This window comes from Phyllobates terribilis, unplaced genomic scaffold (genome assembly GCF_046119375.1).
Source record: "Phyllobates terribilis strain yellow unplaced genomic scaffold, ASM4611937v1 Scaffold_5__5_contigs__length_657084704, whole genome shotgun sequence".
Lineage (NCBI taxonomy): Eukaryota > Metazoa > Chordata > Amphibia > Anura > Dendrobatidae > Phyllobates > Phyllobates terribilis.
The window spans coordinates 535,730,891-535,758,653 of NW_027362765.1; the positions used below are offsets into that span (position 1 = coordinate 535,730,891).

At 44.3% G+C, this 27,763-nt stretch overlaps 1 protein-coding gene across 2 annotated transcripts in view; it reads left to right on the forward strand.

Moving 5' to 3' along the window:
- Positions 1–13,782, forward strand: part of ZSWIM8 (zinc finger SWIM-type containing 8) — a 109,813-nt gene extending 96,031 nt beyond the window's left edge. For both annotated transcript variants that reach the window (XM_073685798.1, XM_073685799.1), the window contains exons 21-26: positions 1,743–2,216; positions 5,723–5,891; positions 6,524–6,697; positions 8,740–8,859; positions 9,194–9,372; positions 12,835–13,782. In XM_073685798.1, the coding sequence (XP_073541899.1) occupies positions 1,743–2,216; positions 5,723–5,891; positions 6,524–6,697; positions 8,740–8,859; positions 9,194–9,372; positions 12,835–13,038 (1,320 nt within the window). In that variant the 3' untranslated portion in view covers positions 13,039–13,782. The remainder of the gene's footprint in view (positions 1–1,742; positions 2,217–5,722; positions 5,892–6,523; positions 6,698–8,739; positions 8,860–9,193; positions 9,373–12,834) is intronic.
- The last annotated feature ends 13,981 nt before the right edge of the window (positions 13,783–27,763 follow it).

Consider the following 27,763-nt stretch of genomic DNA (forward strand, 5'->3'; position numbering starts at 1 on the left):
GCTTTCCATTGAGGAGATTTGTAAGGCTGCCATTTGGTCTTCTCACTCTACTTTCTATAGGCACTATAGATTGGATCTGGGTGGCTCTGCAGATCTCACTTTCGGGAGAAGGGTGCTTCAAGCTGTGGTCCCTCCCAAATTTCCTTCGTCTCTGTAATTCTCTCACGTGGTGCTGTCATGGACGACCGAATAAAGCCTTAGTTACTTACCGGTAACGGGATTTTTCGGAGCCCATGACAGCACCCGTATATTCCCTCCCTTCACTGGTGATTGTGCACTCCTGTAGATTTGATTTCTTTTTGTGCACCCTTGTGGGAAATGGATGAAAAGTAATGTACTTAATGTGATTATGTTTTGTTATAACTAACCTTGGCGGTACTCTCATGCTCTGTTAACTAAACTGAGGAGGAAAGAGAGGGCCGCCCTTTTTAACCTGTAGGTTTCCTGTCCTTGATGGGCGGATCCTCTCTCTCACGTGGTGCTGTCATGGGCTCCGAAAAATCCCGTTACCGGTAAGTAACTAAGGCTTTTCCCTCCCTGTAGATCTCACATTTTATGATGCTCCACAGGTTCTCTATGGGGTTCAGATCAGGTGAACAAGGGGGCCATGTCATTATTTTTTCTTCTTTTAGACCTTTACTGGCCAGCCACACTGTGGAGTAGTTGGATGTATGTGATTTAGCATTGTCCTGCATGAAAATCATGTTTTTCTTGAACGATACCGACTTCTTCCTCTACCACTACTTGAAGAAGTTGTCTTTCAGAAACTGGCAGTAGGTCTGGGAGTTGAGCTTCACTCCATCCTCAACCCGAAAAGGTCCCACAAGTTCATCTTTGATGATACCAGCCCATACCAGTACCCCACCTCCACCTTGCTGGCGTCTGAGTCGGAGTGGAGCTCTCTGCCCTTTACTGATCCAGCCTCTGGCCCATCCATCTGGCCCATCAAGAGTCACTCTCATTTCATCAGTCCATAAAACCTTTGAAAAATCAGTCTTAAGATATTTCTTGGCCCATTCTTGACGTTTTATCTTATGTTTCTTGTTCAAAGGTGGTCGTTTTTCAGCCTTCCTTACCTTGGCCATGTCCCTGAGTATCACACACCTTGTGCTTTTTGATACTCCAGTAACGTTGCAGCTCTGAAATATGGCAAAACTGGTGGTGAATGGCATCTTGGCAGCTTCACGCTTGATTTTCCTCAATTCATGGGCAGTTATTTTGCTCCTTTTTTGGCTAACACGCTTCTTGCGACCCTGCTGGCTATTTGCCATGAAACGCTTGATTGTTCGGTGATCACGCTTCAAAAGTTTGGAAATTTCAAGACTGCTGCATCCCTCTGCAAGACATCTCACAATTTAGGACTTTTCAGAGCCCGTCAAATCTCCCTTCTGACCCATTTTGCCAAAGGAAAGGAAGTTGCCTAATAATTATGCACACCTTATATAGGGTGTTGATGTCATTAGTCAACACCCCTCCTGATTACAGAGATGCACATCACCAGATTTACTTAATTGGTAGTTGGCTCTCAAGCCTATGCAGCTTGGAGTAGGACAACATGTATAAAAAATATCATGTGATCAAAATACTCATTTGCCTAATAATTCTGCACACAGTGTATAAGGAAAGCATTTTTTGTTTAACTGTAAGTCACAAAGAGGGAAAAGTTAAATCTGTTTTTTTTGTAAATGAATTGAAGATGCCATCAGCCATCCACAGTTACTTCAGAATGTTTTTCTTCCTAGGACAACTTGATGCTGGAGAAGGCGTGCATGGCTGTGGAAGATGCAGCTAAAGGAGGAGGTGTTTACCCAGAAGTCTTGTTTGAAGTGGCTCATCAGTGGTATTGGCTGTATGAGCAAATGGTGGGTGGCACTCCGGCACAAAGAGAAGGCGCTACTGGCTGCAGTACAGGAGGAGCTCGTTCTGTGCCAGAGGTGGTGCGCGGACTGACAGACAATAGGATAATACCAGATACCTCCACTGTGACCGTGGCAGCTGCAGTGACGGCTGCAACTGTGGTCCCTGTGATATCAGTCGGGTCAACTATCTACCAGCAGCATACTGCAATGGCTCATGCACACAGCCAGGGACTACACCCATATACTACTCTACAGACACACATACCCACGGTGTGTAATCCGCAGTACATTGGAATCCCTCGCCAGCAAATCCCACAGCCAGCAGTCTTTCCAGTTCCTGGAACGTTGTACGCACAGGTAAGCAACATAGGGGAGACGCAGGGCACTAAACAGTCCTTATGTTTCATAGCTGGGGTGGTTCTCAGTGGTATATTCACAGACTATACACATCTAAAACATTACTTTATTGGTATTCATTGAAACCTTTGTCAGCTATATTAGACTAGTATAAACACACCACAAATGGGGGCAACTGATCAAAGTAGAAAGTGTAGTATAGGTGGTTCTCAGTGGCAAGGCATAATGTATGCGTGTGTCCTGGTGTTCTCTTCATTCGGGTTATTGCAATTGTATTTTCAAGCTAAACATTGAAATGATCCTACAGTGCAGCAGAGGCGATGGCTGAGCTCAGTACTTGACTTTCACTATCAGGCCTATAGACAATGAATGGAGTGGTAAAATGCATGACTAACCATGTCACTCAATTCTATATCAACCTTATTAAGAAGGAATAAAGGATCAGTATCTTCCTTTCTAGAGATGATCTATAGGGGTCCTAGACTATTAATGGATTTTGTGGGAAAACTTTAAAGTCAGAGCCATGTACACACCAAACTTTGATCTATTATATTTTTTATGTACCTCATGGAAATGTAGCTGTGAACCAGAAAAGGTCTTTTCCCAAACTGTCGCTACAAAGTTTGGAGTACACTGATACTTAGAATGTCACTTTGGTGTTAAGTATAAGTTCACATGGCTTTATATTGATCTGTGATGTTCTTAACTAAATCGGAAAGTGTGCAGTTAGAGAAATCCACTTTTTTTTACTGGGACTGATCATCCTAACTATGTTATTCCTCCTATGTTAAGGTCCCCATACACTTTAGACTAAAGTCAGAAGAACCTGCACCTCCTGATTCTTACCCGACAGATAATATCTGCAGTGCTGTGGAGTCGGTGTCTGACTCCTATAATACATAGTAAATTGGGTACAGTAGTACAATGCAGAATGTGCTGTAAATGTAAGAAATTGGGAAAGTTATGAAATGTCCTATAAATGTCTGTTCTGTTCCTGATCTAAGGATCAGGGCTTCTAGTTGAGATGAATCTGTGCTGCACTTTATGTACACGCTCAGTAGTGAGGCAGTGAGATGAATCTGTGCTGCACTTTATGTACACGCTCAGTAGTGAGGCAGTGAGATGAATCTGTGCTGCACTTTATGTACACGCTCAGTAGTGAGGCAGTGAGATGAATCTGTGCTGCACTTTATGTACATGCTCAGTAGTGAGATGAATCTGTGCTGCACTTTATGTACATGCTCAGTAGTGAGGCAGTGAGATGAATCTGTGCTGCTCTTTATGTACACGCTCAGTAGTGAGGCAGTGAGATGAATCTGTGCTGCACTTTATGTACATGCTCAGTAGTGAGGCAGTGAGATGAATCTGTGCTGCACTTTATGTACACGCTCAGTAGTGAGGCAGTGAGATGAATCTGTGCAACACTTTATGTACATGCTCAGTAGTGAGGCAGTGAGATGAATCTGTGCTTCTCTTTATGTACATGCTCAGTAGTGAGGCAGTGAGATGAATCTGTGCTGCACTTTATGTACACGCTCAGCAGTGAGGCAGTGAGATGAATCTGTGCTGCACTTTATGTACATGCTCAGTAGTGAGGCAGTGAGATGAATCTGTGCTGCACTTTATGTACACGCTCAGTAGTGAGGCAGTGAGATGAATCTGTGCTGCACTTTATGTACATGCTCAGTAGTGAGGCAGTGAGATGAATCTGTGCTGCACTTTATGTACACGCTCAGTAGTGAGGCAGTGAGATGAATCTGTGCTGCACTTTATGTACATGCTCAGTAGTGAGATGAATCTGTGCTGCACTTTATGTACATGCTCAGTAGTGAGGCAGTGAGATGAATCTGTGCTGCACTTTATGTACACGCTCAGTAGTGAGGCAGTGAGATGAATCTGTGCTGCACTTTATGTACATGCTCAGTAGTGAGGCAGTGAGATGAATCTGTGCTGCACTTTATGTACACGCTCAGTAGTGAGGCAGTGAGATGAATCTGTGCTGCACTTTATGTACATGCTCAGTAGTGAGTCAGTGAGATGAATCTGTGCAGCACTTTATGTACACGCTCATTAGTGAGTCAGTGAGATGAATCTGTGCTGCACTTTATGTACACGCTCAGTAGTGAGGCAGTGAGATGAATCTGTGCTGCACTTTATGTACACGCTCAGTAGTGAGGCAGTGAGATGAATCTGTGCTGCACTTTATGTACACGCTCAGTAGTGAGGCAGTGAGATGAATCTGTGCTGCTCTTTATGTACACGCTCAGTAGTGAGGCAGTGAGATGAATCTGTGCTGCACTTTATGTACACGCTCAGTAGTGAGGCAGTGAGATGAATCTGTGCTGCACTTTATGTACACGCTCAGTAGTGAAGCAGTGAGATGAATCTGTGCTGCACTTTATGTACACGCTCAGTAGTGAGGCAGTGAGATGAATCTGTGCTGCACTTTATGTACACGCTCAGTAGTGAGGCAGTGAGATGAATCTGTGCTGCACTTTATGTACACGCTCAGTAGTGAGGCAGTGAGATGAATCTGTGCAGCACTTTATGTACACGCTCAGTAGTGAGGCAGTGAGTTGAATCTGTGCAGCACTTTATGTACACGCTCATTAGTGAGGCAGTGAGATGAATCTGTGCTTCTCTTTATGTACACGCTCAGCAGTGAGGCAGTGAGATGAATCTGTGCTGCACTTTATGTACACGCTCAGTAGTGAGGCAGTGAGATGAATCTGTGCTGCACTTTATGTACACGCTCAGTAGTGAGGCAGTGAGATGAATCTGTGCTGCACTTTATGTACATGCTCAGTAGTGAGATGAATCTGTGCTGCACTTTATGTACACGCTCAGTAGTGAGGCAGTGAGATGAATCTGTGCTGCACTTTATGTACATGCTCAGTAGTGAGGCAGTGAGATGAATCTGTGCTGCACTTTATGTACACGCTCAGTAGTGAGGCAGGGCTGTGGAGTCGTAGTTGTGGAAATTGAGGAGTTGGAGGTTTGGCTTACCAGCTCCACAGCCCTGAATATCTGGGGAGAGGAGGATCCAGTCTGTTTCCTTTTGTTCGGTCCTGAGAGGAATGTGGTAGTGGCTCTCTCACTGAGGATGGAGGATCGATGAGCGTAGCGTTGCTGTGTCTGGGGAAGTCAGGAGGCCTTTATTCCTCCGACATTACATATATGAGAAGTCAGTTCACTGTGTTTCCAGACCAGTATTTGGCTGGTTTCCACAATGTGTGCACTACTGGTGCCAGGTGCAGTGTGCACAGAGTCCTGTAAGTATTGTACCTAGGTGGGGCCGCAGGCTTCCATAGACTCCCCTGCCATAGGGCCTGGCAGACATTTCACAGTCCTCTCTTAGCACTGCTTATAAACCTGTCTAGTGGTGAATTACAGTTTTTGTTAAAACCATTTGTAACATGGCACATACATTGTAATCAGTTCAGCATGATTACTGCGTCCTTCAGATTGTGCAATGCCTAATGACTGTAATTTTCCCTTATTTGCAGGGCGTTCATCCAGCGTTCATCGGTGCCCAGTATCCATACACTGTGACAACTCCTTCTATCGCAGCCACAGCTGTGTCCTTTCCAGGGGCCCCTGTCCCTTCAATGACACAGATTGCTGTCCACCCTTATCATACAGAAGCAGGACTGTCGCTAACATCTAATGTAGCAAGTAAGTGAGCCCCAGTCACTGTCTAACATGTAGAATAACCATTCCACACCGCTGTGATGTTGTCACGCTTTTACCACTAGATGTTGCTCTAATCCTTCGCTGCAGGAGAGCTGTGTAGTCTACGGAGTCTCCAGAGGAAGATACTGTACCTCGTATTATGCATGCGAGGGTATGGAGGCCAAGGACCACATACGTTATCAGGCCTCAACAATTAATCCCACTTTAATTTTCCTTATAGAAAATATTTATCTTGTGGAATATAATGTGATTGAACCTCTCATTTGGGACATTTAATTTGTACTTTGACGTCCACTGTCCCATGTACCTTTCCTTTATTTTTAATATGATTTTTCGTTTATTTTTTTCCAAGTATCATTGTACAATCCTGGAAGCCACATTTGCAAATTCAGGGTGACTCTTCCAACAATGCCGTTACATGCAGACGTCTAGGTTTTTTAATTAATGTGAACCTGTCAGGTGATTCATGAGCTGAACCACGGGCAGTATAAATCGGTGACAGACTACCTGATTTCGGGTATCGGTGTCGCGGTTGTCTCCTGATCTGTTGTTTGGTTAACAATAAGTGAAGCGGGGCACAAGATGTAAAAATGACTTCCCTTTCTTGATTCCAGTAGGGAGCGTTCACACGGGGACTACATTTCCAGCAATTCCAGGCACTAATCTGACGACACTAACCACCCAACCCGCACAGCTGGTGACAGGGAGCTTCCCTGCGGAGGATGAGCAGCACAGCCAGCCTGTCAGTCCACAGGGTTTGCACTACCTCCACTCTGCGTACCGTGTTGGTAAGGAAATGTATGGACAGTTTGTGCTTCAGCCGCCAAGAAAGGAGATTCACTTTCAGAGTGCTTTTATGTTCTTTCCTTCAGATAAAAAAAAAATCCCCACACTTATATTAGTATTAGAAAAGGTACCAGCAAAATCATACCTTCTTGTGTAGATTGAGGAACACCTTAAGCATGTTATGAATGTCTCATCATCACAAATGGGTAAAATTGCAAATTGATTTGGCGAAACAAGCAAGTTTTCAACTTGTCTCTTATTAAATCTCTCAATTCTCAAGAACTCAGGGATTTTTTTTTATTCTATATGCTACTGCTTGTTTCCTAGGTTATCTGTCACCTCTGCAGTGTATCAGAAGTGGCTGCTTTCTTAGGCAAAGAGCGCACACTTGGAAGCACTGTAGGGCTTAGAAGCACTGCTTTAAAGCTGTCCGGATTGCTGGACCCAGTCCGCTTCAGTGCCATAGTGCTCCTCCGATGTCGCAAAGACAATGCGGACTCTATTTGCAGCATTGGAGAGTGCATAGTTTGGGCCAGCAGTGCAAAAATTACTGCTGGTCAAAACTGTCAATCAATTAATATCTCAACAACCTCCCCGGCAAGCAGGGAGCCAGGAAGCAGGGGAGCAATGCGTACCTGAGAATCAATCATGAAAACAACCCTTAAAATTGGTAAATTCTAAAATGTGTCTATAAGCGGGGTACTATATACATAAACTGTATATGCAATCTGTGTTCAGTAGGTGTCCTATTAGATATAATTGTGAAGGCTACATCCAATCAGCGGCCGATTGGCTGCAGCTGTCAAGTAACCTGTTTTTTTTCATGACACTGGTGGGGACACAGAGCGCAGGAGTGGCGCCTGTCCGGGAGGTAAGTATACTTTTTTTTAATGTATGCAGCACACTTAGGCAATTAATAAGTGTGTGACCAGTAATGCAGCTTAGCTGTGCACTTCTGTAACAGTTGCTAGAACAGCTCTCTAGACAGGAGTTTTACTTCTGAATTAAAGTCCTGGAGCACCTTCTTGGGGGTCTTTCTGTGGTTTTCATGGAAATGTATGAAGAAATTGATACCTGGGCGTTAACATTGTTGTCATTAGATTATATGTCTACATGGGAACTCTAATGCCCAGTGGTCAAATTATTCTTAATTTTCCGGGAGGAATAACAATGCTTGATAAAGAAAAGATTCCTTCAAATGTACATCTCATGGGTAAATCAGACTTATCAGTACAAGTGACAGGTCCTTTCTCCTGGTCTGTTACATTTTACTGAAATGGACATTCTTATTTATTTTTCCTCTTGTGCACTTTATTCGGCTTGGAATACATGTGGGAATTACAAGATAATATTTTTTCCTTAGAGTGTTTTTTCACACATCCATGACCTGACCCGAACTCTGCAGCCTCATATATGCTTATGAGACCTGCGGCCAGTCATCATAAATAGTGACTCTAATAATTACAGATGGTAGAATCGATTCCGGTACATCGGCCAGGTCAGTAACCGATGACTGCTGGTCAGGACCCCTGCCCATCTCCATAGCTCTCAGCATTCCCGACTCTTCTTTATATTAGCATGACTGGTGTGGCGTCGTGTGTGCATCACACCACAATGATGTCATTGGGCCAGCCCTGCTAATCAAAAGAAGAGCTTGGAATACTGGGAAGGAGATTTGCAGGTGTCCCGATCAGCAGTCGCAGGTTACTGACCTGGCCAATGGACCGGAGTCCTGCGAATCCATTCTCCTACTTTTTCTAATATTATATCATCTTTGCCACAGTTGCATTTACTTGAGTAGTTTCAGGAACAAAGCAGCCTCTTGTTCTGATGACTGCACTAGAATAAATACCACTACTTAAGAAACAAGTAGTAAAAAATGGGGCCAAAGTCCTTGACTTTGCAGATGAAACACACTCCTGCTTTGCCCATTGCTGGTGTAACATACTAGTGGATAAGTTCTTATGGATTGAAATTGTGGTTGCTTATAATGTACTCGTCATTGTATTTGCGGTGTCCATAAACCAGCTATGTTTTCCCTCAGGAATGCTGGCCTTAGAGATGTTGGGACGAAGAGCACACAACGACCACCCCAACAACTTCTCCAGAAGCCCCCCTTACACTGAGGACGTCAAGTGGCTGCTGAGTTTAGCTTCTAAGTTGGGTAAGCACAGGTTCCGATAATGGATCCACAGACTTTGTGACTATTAATCTTTGGCTGAACACCATGAATACCAAACATCTTCGATTGCAGCAGTTTTTTTCCCCAGTAATGAGACCAAGTTTATGCATGTAGTGCTAACTGACCTTTTCAGAGGATGCAAGCGGCTGATAGCCGGGGCCTGTTTACCAGAATGAAATGACATTGTGCATCGTGTAGACTCCCACAGTACAAGGGACACCGTGGGGTTAATAGTTTCCCTGTACTTGCATGTCCTGGTTTTAAGACATTTGAGATTACTGTATTTATTTTAATTTATTTTTTTTGCCTTTTCTAGGTGTGAATTATGTGCATCAGTTCTGTGTAGGAGCAGCCAAAGGCGTGCTAAGCCCATTCGTGCTGCAGGAGATTATTATGGAGGCACTTCAGCGGCTGAACCCTGCCCACATCCATAACCACCTGCGTACCCCTGCATTTCATCAGCTAGTACAGCGCTGCCAGCAGTCTTACATGCAGGTGAGTGTTGCCTTTCAAAACGTGTAATTATTTATTAATTAGTTTGGGATGACTTATTTATCAGACTGTGCGATTTCTGAGACTCCTCACAGTCCTCGCTGGAGAGAGCCTTCATATACATGGTGACAATTACAATCAAATGTAGCCATTCCCCACACCACCCCCATCTTCATCCCCTCTCACTCCTTCCTTCATCACAGTTGTAATAAAATTATTTTACTTGTTTGGCTGCTTTACTTTTATTACAACCCAATAAAACGTATTGAACCATAATATCAATCAATACGAATTCAATTCTTTGGATGCCGGACAGCTCTAAATGGTAGAGGAAGGTCATGGATATGGCACCAAAGACTGCAGGCTCAAGATGCCCGAAAATAACTTCTTACAATAGCCAACTAGACCACTTGTACCACTGCAAAGAAACCATGAAAAACCACGTGTGCAACCCTATTGCCTACAGTAGATGGTCCAGTCTGTCACTGACCTTATGTGGTGAACGAGTAAACATTTGGTCATTGATAGCTGATAATACTTCTACAGCTGTAGATTAATATCCATATATAATGAAGAAAATCGAGGAGGGCAGTGTTTTTCTTTGTGATTATCAAATAAACCATAGGGTGGGATGACCCTCTGTAAGACCAGGTATCATATCTTAAGACGTATCCCCCTGAAAGCTAAATATAGCTAACAGTGGTTATCTTTAGAAAGCTACCTCCTGTTCCAGATCCTGAAGAAGGACCAGAAGTGTGGTGAAGCCCAAGGATCCCTCACGTGCCATCCCACTTGGGGTTACTGAAGCACCAGTGGCTGGATAAAAAAAAAAAATAATGGTGGCTACAGTTGGTGGTAGAACACACAGTGCATCACAGTCAGCTGTATTGATGTCAGGACAGGGACCTACACAGTATTAGGCATATGGTATTATGGTTTCTAAAAAAATAAAATGATCCTATTGCTATTGGATGGACTATTTGCCCTTGTACTTTCATTGTGTAGTTGTACTTTAGGGGGTTGTTCCCCTTGAGGTAAATGAATGTCCCTGACTGCAAGTTATTATAAAAAAAGGTTCTTTACTCACCTTCCCCTGGTCCAGTGGCGAGTCTCACACTCACTCCCCGTGTCTGGCATTGATAGAGACTCACTTGCTTGTAGAACTGTGGAAGGTGAGACTGTTTTATTTTCTGGATTTTACAGTTATTGCCAGGCAAACCTCAGTTTCATGTTCTTCCTGCAAACCCAACTAAATGACTTTCAATTATTTTAATGCTTTATTTTCTTCTGTTTCCTGGGCAAGCATCCTGTTTAATAAATGACTAAATGAAGATGGCCATTTAGGTTGTATTTGAATATGTAGGAGTCTTTAATAAAATTATTTTTTTTATTCTCTAAATGAGAACATGAACTTCGCAACTAACATTGCTGTGCAGATAACCTAGTATTAGTCCGTATAACCAGTGTGCACATTTTGGCGCCTTTGTCATAATGATGTGTAAAAGAGTTCAGTCAATGCATGTTACATAAAGTCTGTATGCAATTTGTGTCTTCAGAGAGGAAGAGGACTTGAACTCTAGCACCATCTCTTGGAAGTAGCAATCCTAAATGTCAATATCGACCCTATAACGAGCCTTGCCACATGACTTGGGATAAAAGCCAAACCAGAATCTCTATTTGCAGATACATCTTATGGATTGTTGCTCCTCATTGCAAATCAAGAGATCTGATTTGACTGCATGAGAGGACTCTGATTATGGTCTAAGTGGTAACGTCTCTCCTTATGGGACGTGACATGCCAGTGTACAGAGACTTATACGCCATGCGATGCTCTTCTAGGAAATTAAACATGCAAATATCCTCTTCAGAATGGACAAGGACTCGAATTCTAGTGCCACCTATTGAATGTAGCAATCTTAAGCCATGATTGACCCTTTAACGAACCTTGCCACATGACTTAACACAAAAGCCATGCCATAATCTATTTGTAGACAAGTGTTTGGAGATGTTAACCTCTCTTCAGTGCAAAACAAGAGATCTGATTTGGCTGTTTGAGAGGCTTCTAAGGAGTAACGGATCTCTTGCTTTGCACTGAGGAGGGGCAAAACCCTGAAACACGTGTCTGCAAATAGAGATTCTGGTTTGGCTTTTATCTTAAAGGGGCTGCCCCATGAACAAAAGTTCATTTTAATCAATAGATCTTGGAATAATAATCACTTTAACAATTGGATGTGTTTAAATAAAATGTTCCTGAGATGATCTTACATATGTGCCCGAGCTGTGTACTGTGTAATGGCTGTGTCTGACCGCGCAGAAACATGGTCTGATCATACCACATCTCCTGGACAGGGTAGGACGCAAAAGAGTATACAGATAGAATCAGCTGTGATCCCTGCTGTACTTTCTTTGAAGTAAAACATTGTTTAAAAACAGGGAGTGAAATGTTTTACATCAGAAAAAGAAAAGAATCTGCTACAATTCCCTGCTGTAATATCTGTATACTCTTTTCCTTCTTCCCTCTGCCCAGGAGCTGTGGTATGATCAGACCATGTTCCTGTACGGTCAGATACATCCATTACACAGTACACAGCAGGGGCACATTTATAAGATTATCTCAGCACAGGAACATTTTATTTAATCACATCCAATTGTGGAAATTACTATTCCAAGATCTATTGAATAAAATCAAAGGGGTTTTCCCACGAACAAAAGTTAAGTCAGCTAGCAAGGCTAGTTAAAGGGTCGATATTGATTTTTAGGATTGCTACTTCCAATAGGTGGCCCTGAAGATCAAGTCCCATTCATCTCTGAAGAGTCAATTTGTATATTTCATTTCCTAGAGGAGCATTACATGGCCTATACGTCTTACACTGGCATGTCACTCTCTCCGAGGAGTGGCATTATCCCTTAGACCCCACATTAAAGTCAGTACTAATGGTTTTGCACTAAGGGACTGGACACGCACATGTACAGGAGTGTAAAAAACCAATGAAACTCAGAATTTGTTGGAGATGTTGCAATTAAATGAATTGTCCCCTCACAACTTGGTTTATGAATGAATGCCTACTGTTTTTTGATATACGAAGATGCATAACACATTATTATATGATACGCACAGATGCTGGTCAGCATTCTACATATGTCACCTACAGATTACTGATACTTTCCAGGTAGTAATGAAAGTTTTCTTCGTTTTACTACAGTAAATTAAAGGTGTATAGTTAATCGTGGAATTAAGCTGCAAGTAAATGAGGATGCATGTGTGATGACAAGAAGAGGAGCAGTTCCACTTTGAATCTCCCAAATGCCAGTGTGAATGATGCCTTATGTGTGTACTCAGTATACTGGTACATTTTGTTAACCTTAGAAACCCATCAGACAAAAATACGAAAAGGACAAGCCAAGGATTGGGTCTAATATTACGGACTGTAGCAAGCTAGTAATATGACTTCTGTTTTCTTGCAGTACATCCACCATCGTTTAATACATCTTACCCCTGCTGACTATGATGACTTTGTAAATGCCATCCGAAGTGCGAGGAACGCGTTTTGCCTCACCCCTTTAGGAGCCATGCAGTTCAATGACATTCTACAGAACCTGAAGCGAGGCAAACAGACCAAGGAGCTGTGGCAGAGGGTGTCTCTGGAGATGGCCACATACTCTCCTTGACCCCCTAAAGAGACGGCATACCACCACGGCTTCCCGCTGCAGGGCTCTGTCCGACCTCTAGCTGAGCAGTAGGATAAGACACCACTGCAGGCTCAGGCCTAGATGGTTACTCTAAAATTGTGAACCAGCTCTATGATGTGTTGTGGATCTAGAAGCAGCAATGAAATGAAATTGGTCTGATTGCCGCTGTGTGAACTATTTGTACAAGGTTGGATTTTTTTTTAATATATATAAAAAAAATATATATACACTATTTTAGTTAATACATTACAGATCACATGTCTGATGTGTCATTCCTTCTATTACAAGACCCTTTCTCCTGGCTTTGATGTTATTGGTTGGGACTTTGCTGAAAAGTCTGCTTAATGTTTGTTATTTAGGGTTACTTTTGTATTTGTATGTTTGTCTTCATTATGTTCTGTCATATGCAAAATATTTATTTTGGCTTTTTCTTTGACACATGTACACTGTATCTCTTTTGTTAGTACATACATTTGAATTAAACAGCCCTTCTCCCAGCCAATAGTCAGAGCTCAGAAGCCTTAGAGTAAAACACTGTTCCTTTAGGGCTTGGTATGTGTTTTAATGCAACATAAAGGGGAATGTTATTTGCCAACTGGGAAACTTAAGTATGTGTGTTCTGCATCATCTCAAAGCAGAATATCCTTTAATTTTCTTTTTCTGGTAGATACATTGTTGTCTTATTTTTGTTTCCTAATTAAAAGGAAATATTCTTTACACCAACCTTGTCTTATTTTTTTTTTATAGATACCATCCCTCCAAAAAGTCTAAAAAGGCTGTATAAGACCATGTTCAGTATTTGACCTCAGTGTTTGTAAGTCAAAACCAGGAGTGGGTGATAAATACAGAAGTGGTGACGTGTTTCTATTATACTTTTACTCTGATTGTTCCACTCCTGGTTTTGACTTGCAAACACTGAGGTCAAATACTGACCAAATAGCGAACATATGAATGTGACCTCATACCAAGGAAAGCCAGAAAACATGACCTGTTAGGATTACATGAGGGCTGGTATTGTGAAACACTGATCTGGGAGAACATGTCCGCAGTTTGTGACTTGCAGTGGCTCTGTTCAAAAATTATACATGCTTCTATTTATTATGCTTGACATGTTGAAGTTTTTGCTATTTATTCTGAGAGCAGCATAATATAGGGCAAGTGAGCCTGATTCCTGCGATGTGTCACTCACTAGGCTGTGTGCTTTAGTTTCAATAGAATCATTGTTTTATCAGCAGGAGATTCACTGCTTGACTAGGTCTCATGTGCACAGTAGTCAGGTTATTTTGTAACCCCACCCCCACCACTGATTGGCAGCTTGCTGACCATGTACACAGGAAACAGCCAATCAGGGGTGTGGGTGGGGGCATTATGACCACTGCTGCAGCAGATAAAACAGATTTTATCAAAACTACACTAAGTAGTCCTGTAAGTAATACATCGTTGGAATCTGGCATTCCCTATACTATGTGGCTCTCAGGTTACATATGAAAACCTGCTGACAGATTCTCTTTAAAGGGGTTGTCTACTACTCTGACAACACCTGAAATGCTATCTTCTCCCCTTTGTAAAATAAAAATGCCCTCTACTCGCCTCACATACTGGCGCCCTTCCAGTGATGTCAGTGTTGGGTTTCCTGAGGCTCTTGTGACATTATTGGACTTGAGCCCTGCAGGCAATCTGCAGCTGCTAATTGACTGCTGTGTTCACACCTCCCCCTGAAGAAAAGAAAGCACAGCAGTTTGATGTCGGCTGCTGATTGGCTGCAAGACTCATGTGGTATAACCATGTCACATGAGCCTCGGGGAAACCCAACACATCAGCATGACGCCGGTACAGAAGGCGAGTATAGTGTATTTTTATTTTTCAAGGGGGAATATGACCTTAAAGAAGGGGTATCAGAGTAATAGACAACCAACTTTAAAAAGCATCTGTTTTCTGCCATCCTGCCATGGATATTTAAAGTATACCTTCAACCTCATCGGAAAGATCTATGTCATGCAGCTTGTACTGTGCATGTACGAATAGTACAATCGGATAAGAATCTTTGTAATACTTATTAGATAAAAATGTTCCTTTTACCACTTATCAGATTCCGCTCCTCTCTGGTAAAATCAAGTCTTGTGAGAAATTAACTTTCAGCTCACAGAGGATTTAACCCCTTAACAACCTTGGGATTTTAAGTTTTTGCGTTTTCGTTTTTGCTCCCCTTCTTCCCAGAGCCATAGCCTTTTTATTTCTCCTTCCCCCATGACGGCAACACGGAGAGAGGGGATCCGCCCTTCAAGGACAGGAAACCTACAGATAAAAAGGGCGGTACCTCTCTCCCGCATCAGTTGTTTTCCTGTCCTTGACGGGGGACCTACAGTCTCTGTGGTACCTAAAGTCAGTACCTGAAGAAAGAAGATCCGGATGTCTCAGGCCCGACCAGTTTGACTCAGGCAGCGGGGGTTCTCTGCCTCGGCTAGCGCGGCGTCCTGAAGCACCACCGCTGGGGTGAGTGGGGCGATTCGGCCTGAAGAGGAGCTGGCGGAATCAGCTCCCTCCTTCCATTCTCCCGGTGCAGGAAGCGTCTCCTTGTGGCATAGGCGGGACTTCTGGTTTGCGCGCGCCGCCTTATGATGTCATGCCGCAGTGCATTACTGGGAGTCCAAAAAAAGAAATGGATGCATTATAAAGGGGCGATTAGCATCAGGAGATGCTGCCCATATCAGCTGGCATCATGAGCGAGCAGGAGCTGGGAGAGTTGCAGCTTCTGTCGCCTGAGTCTCTGCTACCGCCGCAGCAGCGGCAAGCAAGACAGAAGTAAGGCACTTCACGTCAGCATGGGAACGGCGGGAGCAGTCATTCAGGCAAAACATCCCAGTGCAGTAAAGGCTCCAGCTCCGTATCCACTTTGAGAGGGAACCCCCCTACGGATATGGTTCCTCCTGACAACTCGGTATCCCTTCTTCATTCAACTGGGTAAGTGATCTTCGTGAAAGTTCGGCTAGTAATTGGGGTCCCCTCTCTTTCTCTTCTCTCTTAGGGAAGCAAAAGTAAAGGCAAAACCAAGCACAGAATCTGTGCTCTTTGCGCAGAGAATTTACCCCCTACTTGGGCGAAAAAACTCGGTGGCTCTTGTATAGAGAAAATGATCTGCGAAGAAACCCCTAAATTTGCCGCAGAACTGAGATCCATAATTAAAACCCAGTTGGAGGACAAAGTTAGATCCCTTCATGGGAAGAAACAGAGGAAATCTAAAAACGTGCCCCCGGAGTCAGATTCTAGTAGCCCAGACGAGGTCGGTACGGACTCTGATTCGTCAGGCTCATCCTTATCCTGGGAGAAAAGGGGACATAGTTGTTTTCCCATGGAAGAAACTGATAGCCTTATCAAAGCCGTTAGGTCCACCATGGGGCTGGTAGATCCTCGTCCCTAAAGGTCTGTCCAGGCTATTATGTTCAGGGGTCTAGAGCAGAGAAAGAAAAGGTCTTTTCTTCTTAATGAGAAGGTACATTCTTTAATTAAAAAAGAATGGAAAAGACCAGAGAGGAAAGGCCTTTTATCCCCGAAAAGGAAATACCCCTTTGATGACCTGGCTTGCTCGTTCTGGGAGAAGGCTCCAAAATTGGATGTAGCAATCGCTAAGGCATCCAAAAAATTCTCCCTTCCATTCGAAGACATGGGGGTACTAAAAGATCCAATGGACAAAAAGGCGGACGCCTTTCTTAAAGGTTAATGGGAGGCCGCGGGAGGGGGTCTTAAACCTGCGGTAGCTGCCACCTGTACTGCCAGATCGTTAATGGTCTGGCTGGATCATTTAGAGACTCAGCTCAAAGAGAAAGCACATAGGGAAGCAGTTTTAGACTCCATACCTTTGATGAAGGGGGCTGCCGCCTTCCTAGCAGATGCTTCCGCTGACTGTCGAATTGGCGGCTAGGGCAGCGGGCTACTCTAATGTGGCCCGGCGGGCCCTCTGGCTTAAGTGTTGGCCAGGGGACCTTCAATCGAAATCAAGGTTATGCTCCATCCCCTGTGTGTGTGGGGGGGGTAATTTTTGTTTGGGCCTACCCTTGATGACATCCTAGATAAGGCGGGAGATAACAAAAAGCGCTTTCCTGTCCTCTCTAACACCACCTATAGGAACTCCTTTCGGAGCAGGAATTTTATCCGTAGGAAACCCCCCAGGGACAAAGATAGATATGAAGACAGTCGAAGAGAACCAAAGGCTTTTTGTTCAATCGACCCCCCAGCGACAATAAAAAGCCCTCCCAATGAGGGTTCACCCGGGTGGAGGAAAGGTTGTCTGGGTTTCTCCCGGCCTGGGAAAATATATCAAACTGCCCATGAATCCTGGACCTAATAAAATCAGGCCTAAAATTCCAATTCCTTTTAGTGTAATCTCTTTTTATTGAAACAATAAAAGACATAAACATACAAAATCAACATCAGTAGGAGCCAGTGCTCAGTCTCGATGATCAAAATATTACACATTCACATATCTACTATATTTCATATAAGACTGAGGCACCTTTATCCAGCAGTATAAACTTACTTTTGTCTGTTCCAACAATGGAACCAAGAGCATATATCAAATATCAACAATGCCAAAACGGGAGAAAAGAAGAAAGAGAAAAAAAAAAAAAAAAAGAGAGAGAAAAAAAAAAAAAGGGAGGGGGGGGGAGCAGGAGAAGAAGTAATAAGAAAGTGAAAATAGGAAAGGAGAGAAGGATTTAAGGAATGGGAACGGGGCAGGGGAATTTGAGCTAAGGTTCTATTTTAATTTCACTAATCATCTCCAGCACCCATCCGGATCCAATTCGCCTATTCATCAGTTTTTACCCAAATAGCCCATGGAACTCCGACGAGTCTTGAAACAAGATCCAAACACTCCAGATCTTCATGAATTTATCCGCACAATCATTGAAATCAGCAGAAAGCTCCTCCATTCTGCAGATATTAGCCATTTCATTATACCACTCTGAGATTGGGGGGATTTGAGGTGACCTCCAATAACGTGGAATCACCGCTCGAGCTGCCGTTAAACAAAATCTTAAAATATCTTTTTTTTGGGATCTAATCGATGAAGGCAGAATGGAAAGTAGGGCTATCTCAGGGCAATTCTCAACCCTATTTCCAGTAATTAGGTTAAAGTTAGAGAATATTTTATCCCACAGAGGTTTGATCCGACTACATTCCCACCAGATGTGGAGCATAGATCCCTTTTCCACTCCACATCGCCAACACATGTCTGAAGTTGCCGGAAACATGGAGTGGAGTTTCACAGGATACCGATACCATCTTGCCATAATTTTGAAATTTTTCTCCTGCGCATAATTCGCACCCGACATTTTGTGTGTAAACAAGAAACTTTTTTCCCAGTCTGATGAGGGTATGACATGTCCCAATTCCTGTTCCCACTTATGTTGAAAATTAAGCTTTCCTGAGATATTTACCCCTATCAGACAATTATAAAGCATGGATATTACATGGTTGGGAGGAGCTTCCTGCAAAAACAGTCTCTCAAAGGAAGATGGTGTACACTGGAACAGGGGCACTGCCCCCCTGGACGATAAAAACGATTGTAACTGTAGATATTCCAACCACTGGAGTTTTCTAGACGGACACCTATCTTGTATTGTATTGAATGACGGAAATCTACCATTTTCGAATATCTGCAGAAGGCGAACATCCTCCCTAGCTCTCCATCCCATAAAAGAATCCCTCAAATATCCAGGAGGGAAGGAGGGATTGGAGAATAATGGCATAAGAGGGCTGATTGTACTAGAGGAAAAGTATTTTTTCATAATTGCATGCCAAATTTTGATTGTACCCCTAGTCAGTTCAGACAAACCTCCAATTGAGGAAATATCTGAGGCGAAGAGCCAAGGAAGGTGCTTCAAAGGAACAACTACTCCCTCCTGCTCAACAGTGACCCATTGCTTTGTCAAAGAATTATAGTGCCAGTCTAAAAGGCGACCCAAAGCAGAGGCTTGAAAGTATGTTTTAAAATTCGGAAATCCAGCTCCACCAGCGGCTTTAGAGCGATTTAAAGTCTGCATACTTATCCTAGGTCTACCCCTACCCCACACAAACCTAGTTAATACTGTACGTAATCTGCTGAAAAAGCTGCATGGGGGAGAGATAGGGACAGTTTGAAAAATATATAAAAAGCGGGGAAGTATATCCATTTTTACAGCATTCATTTTGCCAAACCAGGACATTCTCAGTTTACTGTAATTTAGTAAATCTTTACATGTACGGTCCAAGAGAGACTGGTAGTTTAGCGCATACATTTTTGACAAGTCAGAAGAAACGAGCACTCCCAAGTATTTTATCGCCTCCGATTTCCACTTAAAAGGGAAGTTGTCCATTACCTGTTTAACCTCTCTCTGCGGCAACGACACGTTTAATGCCTCCGATTTTGAGTAATTAACTTTGAAATTACTCAGGAACCCAAATCTGTCAAACTCCTTCATTAATGAAGGAAGAGATGTCTGAGGTTGAGATACATAGAGGAGGAGATCATCTGCATATAATGCTGTCTTATAAGTCCTTGTACCTATTTTAACCCCTTGAATACTACTATTTTTCCTTATAGCGTTGGCCAGGTGTTCCATCACTATCACGTACAGAAGGGGGGACAGAGGGCACCCCTGTCTAGTCCCATTTTGTATCTTAAAGGGTGAGGACAGGGCTCCATTAACTCTAACTCTGGCAGTAGGACCTGAATACAAGGAGAAAATCAACTGTAAAAATCGTGGTCCAATGCCTATTTGGTTTAGTGCTTCCTTCATAAATTGCCAATGAACCCTATCAAAAGCCTTCTCTGCATCAACAGATAGAAGGCCCATAGATACGGAATTGCTTTTAGCTTTGGAGATTAGCAACATAGTCTTAATGGTGTTATCTCTTGCCTCTCGGCCCTGAATAAATCCTACTTGATCTGTGTTTATAAGGGAGGGTAACAATGGGGCCAGTCTCTCTGCTAGAATTTTGGAGAGTATTTTAATGTCTACGTTTATTAATGATATGGGTCTATAATTAGCCGTATTTGTAAGATCTTTACCCTGTTTAGGAAGGATACTAATATGGGCTTCCAATGATTGGGGGACGAAACATGTCTTATCATTTAGTGAGTTAAATGTTTTATGCATAATAGGGGATAGTTGAGTTTTAAGGGACTTATAGAATGCTGGGGTAAATCCGTCTGGGCCAGGACTTTTACCAGATGGTGTAGATTGAATAGCAAAATTGACCTCCTCCTCCGTGATGTCTTTTTCCAGTTTCCCAAAGACCTGGCTATCTAAGGATGGTAAAGAAGTATCCTGTATATACTCTTTAATTCGGGCAGTTAGGTCACAGGGAGAGAGATCAGAATATTGCCCTTTAATATTATATAACTTCTCATAGTATGAGCAAAATATCTCGATAATTTCTGTAGGGTTATGGGCATCCTCCCCATTCTGTTTCTTGATATATGGAACGTATGTTGCCACAGAACGAGGATGAAGCAATCTTGAGAGTGCCCGTCCACATTTATCTGACGATTCATAAAAAAAACTTTTAGTTTGCTCCCTATGTCTTAGATACTTTTGCTCAAGCAAGATCTTAAGATCATTCCTTTTTTTTGATAGTTCTGTAAGTGTATTAGGTGACAATGTATGTTTGTGCGATGTCTCCAATATGTGTATCTGTCTCAAAAGGTCATTCACCCTCTGTGTTCTTTCTTTTTTGAGTCTTGAACCATGTTTAATCAACACGCCTCTCATGACACATTTTAGAGTTTCCCATTGCAGAGGAGTTGAGGTCTGATCTGTTTTGTGAATTTGCATAAAAGAATCAACAGAATCTTTTAATTCCGTCATGCAGGTACTATCCTTGAGAAGGTGATCATTCATTTTCCATGTCCACGAGCGTCGGACAGAGGAAGGAATAGATAGGGATAGAAAAATTGGAGCATGATCAGACCACAACATGTCGCCTATTGTGGCAGATGGGTTTAAAGAAAGAGTGTGATGACTCAACAGGAAGAAATCAATGCGACTATATGAACCATGCGCAGGAGAAAAATATGTGTAGTCCTTACCCTGAGGATTTAAGATTCGCCAAACGTCTGTCAATCTGAGGGCGTGGATGGCCCGCTTCAGTGATCGGAGCCTTCTTGAAGGGACAACACCCCTTCCTGAGGATGAATCTAGCGCGGGATTCCATGTGAAGTTAAAGTCTCCACCTGCAATCAGAATACCTTCTGCAAATTCAGAGAGGGATGTTAGAAAGGACCTACACGTGGGGATCTGGTCTTTCTTAGGGAGGTACCAATTTGCTATTGTATATATTGATTCCGCTATTTTAAGTTTTAAAAACACATATCTGCCTTTATCATCAATGAGGGAATCTATGAAGGTGTAAGCCAACGATTTATGTATGGCCATGGATACACCCTTAGAGCGTGAATCCGGATTAGTGCTGTGAAACCATCCAGAATAATACCTATCACCAAGAACAGGCACATGCCCCATTTTAAAATGCGTCTCTTGTAACATAAGAACCTGAACTTTTTGTTTGTGCATAGAGTATAAAATTTGAGAACGTTTCTGTGGGACATTAAAGCCTCTTACATTCAATGAACCTACTTTAATAGATGACATGATTACCAATGGTGAGGAAGGGGGTGGGGTAAGATGGGAGACGGAAATATAAAGAAAGGGACGAGAAAGTGAAAGGGGAACAAAAATAAAATTATAATAAAGAAAACAGTCTGATGAGGGGAGATGAGTCTATTTTACACCTGCCAGCAGTGTGTAAACCCCTTGAGAGAATGGGCTTTCTACCGAGGAGCCGTCCCCCCCCAAGCCCAAACAACAGGCCAAACCCTTCGTACTAAAACTTTGATATAAAGGCAGCCAAAAACTGACATAGATTAACATCTGCTTATCGCTATATTAAATCTCAAATCAATATATCACATAACCTTGTGAGATAATATCTGCATCTCCCAAGAACTGAATACCATTGACACAGTACAATTAGTTTTGTCACTGATATCCAGTCACATATGTGAGGTATTCAAAACATCAACTACGTTGAGAACATTTTAGAGGAATATAACATTCTAATGTCTTTCACCAACATTTTAGAGGAACATAACATTCTAATTTCTTTCACCAGCTTGACTAGCACTGAGGGCTAGAGAATTGACCACAGGTCCTTTTTGTGAGAGATGTTTCAATCTGGGGGATGCGAAACGTGTTGATCTCTCTTCTAGATTCTTCTCTAGCTTTGTTTCTTGTCACTTTTTGTGATTGTGGGTTGAGATCCGACTTGGGGCCTCCTGGGAGATTTGGCCAATCCTCGGATGATATAGATACGTGGGGGATCCCCAAGCCCTTAACAAAAGCCGGGATGTCTCCAGGGCAGCGTACCACATGTAAAACCCCAGAATGGCGGACTTGTAGGCGGAAAGGGAAACCTCAAGAATATAATATGTTCTGCTGTCTCAAAACCTCTAATAGAGGTCTTAAAGTCCTCCTCTTCTGAAGTGTGTGACGTGATAAATCAGACATGAGTTTTACAGGATGATCTTGATATAGAATAGAATCTATTTTTCTGGCCTTTATTAAGATGCTTTCTTTGATTTTGTATTTATGAACCCGGCAAATCACATCTCGATGTTTTGACATGTCAGAGGGTCTGGGACCCAGGGATCCATGGGCCCTGTCTAATTCCAACTCACTCTCTAAGGGCCGACCCAGAATAGAATTGAACAAATTGCGCAGTGTCTCATCCAATTTATTGTGCTCAATTGTCTCTGGAAGTCCTCTAATCCTAATATTATTGCGCCGTTCTCTGTTCTCAATATCGTCTATCAAATCTGTTAGGTATTCCAATTGGTATGAGTGGGAGGACAAAGTTTGTTCATGAGATTTAACTTGTTGGGCGATGGATGCTGTGTGTGACTCAGCAGCGGACACTTTTTCTGTTAACTCTTGCATGTCCCCTCTAATGGCAGCAGTTTCAGCTCTGTAGGAGGACTCCAGTCCGGACATATAGGACTCCATGTCCTCCCTGGTTGGAATAGCTCGTATTCGAGCTTTGAGATCTCTCCACACTGCCTCATGCTGAGATAAATCATCCTGTTGGCTCTCCTCTGAGCAGCCAGGAGAGGGGGAGCGTAATGATGTGTGAAAGGAGCCTCTCTCAGGGGATCTCTGGTCATCGGTGGACCATTGGGGTCTCTGTAAGTCCGGACCCACAGCAGAGGTAAGCTCTGCCGAGTCTGAAGTGTCTGTGGGTTGGAGCACGGAGCTATCCCCCACCACGCACCTGAATCCCGGAGGCGCGAAACCAGGGTCCGCCATCTTGGACTGGGGGGGTCCTCCGTAGCTGCGACGGTGAGGCCTCCTGTATTCTCCCACATCTGAGAGTCCTCCGCCAACGAAGGCATCGTCCGGTCTGTTGATCTTGATGGGGAGCGTTTACCACGTGGGCTCAGAGCCTCCGATGCAGGAGCCGAGGAGCGCTGTGCAGGGCCCGCCGACGCCATCTTAGATCCCGCTTGTGCAGGGGAAGCAGGTGCAGTGCTTCTCAGATAGCGTGTAATGTTCGTTGGAGATGCCCGCTGGGTACTCACACTGGTCTGTGTTATGTTCCGTTTCTTTTTTGCTGGCATTGGCAGTATTTTGGCTCGATTTGATGTGATAGGCATGCCCTGAAGCTGGGCCAGGGACGGGAGCAAACAACCCTGCGACTTCACTCCTCCATAGCCAGGCCACGCCCCCCTCCAATTCCTTTTAGTCCCTCATCCAAACTTCATGATAACTCCAAAAAGGCCCTCATGCGAAGAACAGTTAGCACTAGAGCAAGAAGTTCGGACTCTGATAAAAAAAAAAAAAAGCAGTCCTTCAGGAGGTGCCTACCAGGGAGCAGGGGGAGGGTTTCTATTTTCCTCTGTTTCTGAGGAAGAAACCGGATGGGACTTTCAGGGCTATCATCAATCTGAAAAAATTAAACTGTTGAAGGTTCAGACCTTCAAGATGGAGACAATAAAGTCATCAGTGAAAATGCTGTTTCAGTATTGCTTCATGACGGTTCTGGACCTGAGGGATGCCTATTATCATGTCCCCATCCACAAAGATTTCCAGAGGTTCTTCAGGGTGGCGGTCCTAAAGGGGGGGGGTCAAGCATTATCAATACACGACCTTCCCATTCGGCCTGGCCATTGCCCCGAGGGTGTTCACCAAAATAATCACGGAGGTGATGGCGCACCTGAGAGAGCAGAACATCCTGGTAGTCCCATATCTGGACGATTTTTTGATAATAGGTAGCTCATTCTGGCATCCCAACTAGAGAAAGTCATGGATTCCTTAAGGAGCTTAGGTTGGCTTTTGAAGCTGGAAAAGTCCAGAACCGGACCAAGTCAGGTGCAGGAATATCTAGGCATTATATTGGATTCAATAAATGACGAGTGCTGCCTCCCGGCAGGGAAAATCCAGAAACTTATAAGCCAGGTGTCTCGGATAGAGGATCACCCAAGCATGACCCTGCGGAAAGCCATGTCCCTCCTGGGTTCCATGACTGCCTGTTTCCCAGCCGTCCACTGGGCCCAGATACATTCAAGAGAATTGCAGTAGGAAATATTAGAGGCTGGAAACTCTCTAGGAGGGCTCTTAGAAAGTCGGCTAACCTTATCATTAAAAATTAGCTAACTCAGGGTCACTGGACAAGGTCCCTAAAATCCGTATCCTCGAACATGAAGGAGCTCTTGGCGGTGAAGTTTACCCTCTCAGAATTTCTGGACTCTCTGCAAGGTCACCATGTAAGGGTGCTCTCGGACAATCGGGTAGTAGTGGCATATCTCAATCACCAGGGAGGTACCCGGTCCCGTCCTCTGATGCAGGTGACAGAAGGTATTTTCTTTTTGGCCGAAAGCAATCTGTGGTCCCTGTCGGCGCTCCATATATAGAGAATAGAAAATCACAGAGCAGATTTCCTAAGCCGGACTCAGCTGAAGCAGGGCGAGTGGGAGCTAAATCAGGAGGTTTTCGATCAGATAATAGAGGCATGGGGGCGTCCTACCGTAGATGTGTTTGCCAACAGCCAGAACACAAAGGTAGCCGAGTTTTGCTCTCTAGACCCTAGGGGGAACCCACTAGCAGTAGACTCTTTCATGATCCCGTGGACTCACACTCTGGCCTATGCTTTTCCTCCGATTGCTCTAATTCCAGCAGTTCTGAGGAAAATCAGGGAGGATGAAGCAAGAGTAATCCTGATAGCTCCTTTCTGGCCAAAAAGGCCATGGTTTTCTTGGCTGAGGATGTTGTCCATCTCAGACCCCTGGGTGCTTCCAGAGCTCCCGAACCTTCTGTCTCAGGGGCCGGTCCTTCATCCTCAGGTAAAGAATTTGCATTTTCCCTTCACCCTATAACAGCACACCTGAGAGAGGATCCGCCCTTCAAGGACAGGAAACCATCTGAAATAAAAGGGCGGCACCTCTCCCCCGCTTCAGTTGGTTTCCTGTCCTTGATGGGAATCCTCATGAAGTAATCAGGCGGCTGTTATGCTGAAGAAAAACTTACCCAGACCTGTCCCGGCGCTGGAAGAGCGGGCGGTTATGTCCTTGGCGCCGGCCTTCAGGTGCTGGTAGAGCTGTCTGCAGGTTCCCCGGGGACCTGTCGCACGTGCTGGCGCAGGCAGTGCAGAGGTCCTGGGCTTCCGTACACCGCCGCGCCGCCCTCCCCCAGCCGTCCACGTGACCGCGGTCCTGTGCCTCTGACGTCATGGTGCGGGGCACGCTGGGTAGGGCGTGCCCGATGACGTCGGGGGCGGCGCCGAAGGAAAACATGGCGGCGCCCTGTGTAGTGCCGGCCGGCATCGCAAAAACGCTAGCGGTGTTTGCGAGGAGAACAGCGCATGGGGGAGGGGCCTAATTACCGGAAGGGAGACCGCAGGGACCAGGAGGTGGCTGACTTTGCCCGACTCCCTATAAAGAGGAGCACCTGGGGTCAGAACACTGCTCGTCATAATGTCTGACATGGAGCAACAGCAGCAGTCGCCACGGCCACAGTCGCTACCACCTTCATCACCACCTCTGTCTGCTCGCCGGTCTAGAGGGTCCAGCGGAAGGAGCAGCGGTCGTCCGAGTCCGAGGGGTAAAGCTTCTCAGGACTCCACGGTCTCCAGGAGGGATACGTGGCGTATCCTGAAAAAGCCTTCAATTCCGGTATTCGCAGTGGCGGGGTGAGTGATCTTCGTGAATGTCATTAGATATTTTGCTAATAGGCTCCTACTGTGTGTTTAAATCAACAGGAGGAACCCAGGAAAGAAACCGCAAAGAAGCGGAACAGAGAATGTGCCATATGCAAATGCCCACTAGCAATAGACTGGCAGAAGGAGCTCTGCTCGGACTGCATTCAAAAAACTATTTGTGAGGGCATCCCGGATTTTGCAGCCAGCCTCAGATCGGTTATCAGATCGGAGGTAGAGAGCTCCCTTAAAACTATTTTGAAAAAAAGAAGAAAAATCATATCTGATCCTTCTTCTGACTCTGATTCCTCTGGATTATCGGATGGACAGTATCATAGTGGGGCCTCATCCTCTTCGGACAGCGATAGAGGGGGGAGACCATGCTTCCCTATAGAAGACACAGACAAATTGGTAAAGGCCGTCAGAAACACTATGGGGTTAAAGGAAGATAAATCCATTAAGTCCCTAGAAGATATCATGTTTGCAGGGTTAGAAGAAAAGAAAAAACGCACCTTCCCAGTGAACGCTAAGGTCCAGGCACTTATCAATAGAGAATGGAGGAAACCTGAAAAAGTAGTAGCCTTGCCTTCATCCTCAAAGAGAAAGTATCCCTTTGACCTAAAGGACTCTGAGAACTGGGACAAGGTGCCAAAAATTGATGCTGCAGTGTCTAGATCATCAAAAAGATCGGCACTCCCTCTTGAAGACTCAGGGGTACTTAGAGACTCCTTAGACAAGAAGGCGGATACCTTTTTAAAACATGCCTGGGAATCCGCAGCAGGAGGTCTAAAGCCGGCCATTGCAGGAACATGTACCGCTCGTTCCCTTATGGTATGGTTACAACAGTTGGAAGATCAGCTGAAAAATAAAAAGACCTCAAGGGAAAAAATTCTAGCCAGCCTCCCCATGTTGCATGGTGCAGCTGCCTTTCTAGCAGATACCTCTGCTGACTCAGTAAAACTGGCAGCCAGGTCGGCTGGATTATTAAACGCGGCTAGACGAGCTCTGTGGCTCAAGGGATGTCCTGGGGACTTACAATCAAAGTCTAGACTGTGTTCTATCCCCTGTGACGGCCAATTTCTCTTTGGCAAAAAATTGGACGATGTCCTTGAGAAAGCAAGTGACAGGAAAGGAAGGTTCCCTGGGTTTTCGGCGGATGCCAGAAAGACCTATTTTCGGAGGGGGAAATTTAGTAGAGGTCGCCCCCCGGGAGAAAAAAGAAAGTGGGATTTTAAGAACAAAAAAGTCCGGATATATGTTCGGGGGTCCCTCCGCTGCCTCCAAAAAACCTCCACAATGACGCCAGGCCACAAGTTGGAGGGAGACTTTCTCATTTTTTTCATGCCTGGGAAAACATTTCCTCCAGTCCCTGGGTCCTCAACATAGTGAGAGATGGACTAAGGATTCAATGCCTTCAGCAGCCATACCGCTCGTTTTGTGATAACTCCGGTAAGAAAATCCCCAGATGAACAACTGGCCC